Source organism: Pygoscelis adeliae, unplaced genomic scaffold (genome assembly GCF_000699105.1).
Source record: "Pygoscelis adeliae isolate BGI_AS28 unplaced genomic scaffold, ASM69910v1 Scaffold187, whole genome shotgun sequence".
Classification (NCBI taxonomy): domain Eukaryota; kingdom Metazoa; phylum Chordata; class Aves; order Sphenisciformes; family Spheniscidae; genus Pygoscelis; species Pygoscelis adeliae.
This window is the reverse complement of record NW_008825103.1, coordinates 71,838-74,522: the sequence shown is the minus strand read 5'-3', so window position 1 is coordinate 74,522 and position 2,685 is coordinate 71,838. Positions and strand designations below refer to the sequence as shown.

The window sequence follows — 2,685 nt, the reverse complement described above, 5'->3', positions numbered from 1 at the left end:
CCCCCACCTTTGCAGACTCCCCCTTTGGCAAAGACCCCTTTGCCTGCAAGAATCTCCTTCCAAACCAGCCTGGGTTTTAACTTTAATCCAAGTTTAACGCTGGACGTTGCTCCGGCCCCAAGTGATTTGCCCCGGGACAGCCGGATCCCAGCCGTGCTCTGCAGACACCCGCGGGACCCTGGGCTGCAGCTCGATCCTCAGGTGCCCAGGAGCAGCAAGTCCGTGGGTTGTCCCGGCCGTGGTGGGGTCTGCCTGGTTTTTGCGTGTTTTTTTAGACGTCTGAAAGAGAAAAAAAGGGGCTGGTTCAGCTTTGCTTGTGCAGGTTGTGTGCTGGAGCTTGCACACGGGCTGTTTCGGGCTTCAGCATCCCTTCCTGAGAATCGTAGAGTCACAGAATCATTAAGGTTGGAAAAGACCTCGAAGATCATCGAGTCCAACCGTCAACCCCACACCCCCATGCCCACTAAACCATGTCCCTCAGCGCCTCATCTACCCGTCTTTTAAATACCTCCAGGGATGGTGACTCCACCACTTCCCTGGGCAGCCTGTTCCAATGTTTAACCACTCTTTCAGTAAAGAAATTTTTCCTCATGTCCAAAGGAAGAGGGCAGCTGGGGTAAGACCCTCCAAAGGGTCTTTTGGGAGCGGGACGGGATGGGATTCAGGATTTGTGTTGCAACTCAGCCTGTGCTGCGACCCTACAGGGATGGTTATCTGCCAAATCCGCAGGGAGAACGGGCTGCTTCCCATCCTGGAAATAGCAGCGTGGGGGCTCGGAGGGGAAATTATCCTGGTTATTGTTCCCTCTGCAGCTGCCTGCTAACAGGGCACCCGTCATTTCTTTCTTTCTTTTCTATTGCCAGGTCCGTGCTGAAGCCCAGCACCTTGCCGGACATCCAGGTTACGGATGCGGAGGCCACGCCAAACGCGGAGGCTCCCGGGAGCGGCGCAGGTGAGCCGGGCTCAGATCCGGTTTGGATTTGGGCGGGCGGTTGGGAGCAGCTGCCTTATGCTCCAGTTTGATTGGAGAAAAATAGAAGCCAGGCATTTTTTTCTCTAGAAATCGTTGTTTCCATCTTGCTCCAGGTTACTTTAAGCCATTTCCAAAGCGCCTTTATTTAATTTATTTGATTGCAGCAAGAAAATCTTAGCCCCGGTGGCCTGAAACCCCTCCTAAGGGCTTTTGCTCCGGGAAGGGGCCACGGTGGGATGTGGGGAAGAGGAGCTTGGAGAGAAATAGGGGGATGGAGCAAAGAGCCTCGTGGGATCGTAGGGAAAAGGATGTCGGCGCTTCCCCTTCCCAGCGGCTCCGCTTTTAGGGAAGAAGAATAGGCGCCGTTGGGAAGTGCCGTTACCATGGGGAAGTCAACATTGCTGCAAAGTTCTTTTCCCCTCCCTGGTTTTTCCTCTGTAGAGAGGGAGAAGAGCTCGTCCGCCTCGGCTCTTCGTTAACCCCTTGTTTTTAGCACGAGGCAGCGATGAACGGGACGCAAGCTGTCCCACCGGCAATTCCCACTGGAAAAACCGGCTTTATGCATTTTTCTCATCCGACCGGGGCATTTTGCAGGTGTTCCTGGCTTTTTTTTTTTTCGGAGGGGGGGTGGTGTTTTTATGGAAATACACCCTTGAAGCAGAGAAGAACCAGCTAATCCTTTCGGCTTTGGGATGCTCATCCACTTCCCGGCTCGGGGAGGAGCTGAGCACTTGCAAAACTCATTGATCCATGAAACCCTTCGCCTCATCCTTGATCCTCCAGCTTTTCTCCTTATTCTTTTTGATCTCCCCACGCATGACACTCTCCCCCCCCCCCCTTAATTAAACCTTGCCCGGGTGATATCCGCAACGCATCGCACCATAGAAATAACCCAGCAGCTATTTCAGCCAGCCATATGATGTTAATCCTCTGCCAGCGCATAAGAAAGAAGTCTTTTATTATATTTTTCTCCAAAAGCCTGTAAAAATCAGTGCATAACGTGCGTGCACGGCTCCTCATGAGTGCTTAGTCACCACGGCCCATGGCGTGCATCTGGAGCGGTGCGCACCAGAGATTTTTCTTGCTGCAGACATGCTTTGAATTAAAACATCCAGGCTCGAGCCCGAGAGGTTCATTAAAAATGGATGAAGAGCTAGTTTATAATAATCTGGACCCAGGCCAGTTTTCACGCAGAGATCTGAAGTGCTGGCCTCATTTGCCTGTTCTCATTAAAGGAAAGGAGAAAAAAAAAAAAAATTAAATTATGAAAAAGCGAGTAAAGATGCTCGAGTCCCCGGGAGAAGAGGCTTTATCCAGGTAGCAGCCTGGATTTACGCAGTTAATTCTGAATTAACAGCCTCCTTCAGGAGCTGGGAGAGAGTAAACCAGTAGCTGCCGTGGTTTAACCTGGTGGGTTGAATCTGTCCTGGGAAGTTTGTAGGGCTGTATTTCTGGGATGGGGACTTTTGCATCCATGGGGGGACTCCCAGGAGCTATTCTGCAGCAGGGAGATGCTGGGGTAGGACCCCGGGGGGTTCCCGCTTGCTTCTGGTCCTCAGCCCCATCCTCCCACCGGGTCTTTTCCAGCTGCCAAATCGCAGCCAGAGGAGACGCCGCAGCTGATGCGGACGCGGAGCGACGTGGGCGTACGGCGCCGGGGCAGCGCCCGCACCCCCAGCGAGCAGCGGCGCATCCGCCGTCACCGCGTCTCC

At 53.3% G+C, this 2,685-nt stretch overlaps 1 protein-coding gene across 1 annotated transcript in view; it reads left to right on the top strand.

Moving 5' to 3' along the window:
* Window positions 1-2,685, top strand: part of RASSF2 (Ras association (RalGDS/AF-6) domain family member 2) — a 7,222-nt gene that overhangs the window by 2,781 nt on the left and 1,756 nt on the right. Inside the window, exons 6-8 of the mRNA XM_009327207.1 lie at window positions 864-952; window positions 1,281-1,283; window positions 2,561-2,677. Coding sequence (XP_009325482.1) covers window positions 864-952; window positions 1,281-1,283; window positions 2,561-2,677 — 209 coding nt within the window. The remainder of the gene's footprint in view (window positions 1-863; window positions 953-1,280; window positions 1,284-2,560; window positions 2,678-2,685) is intronic.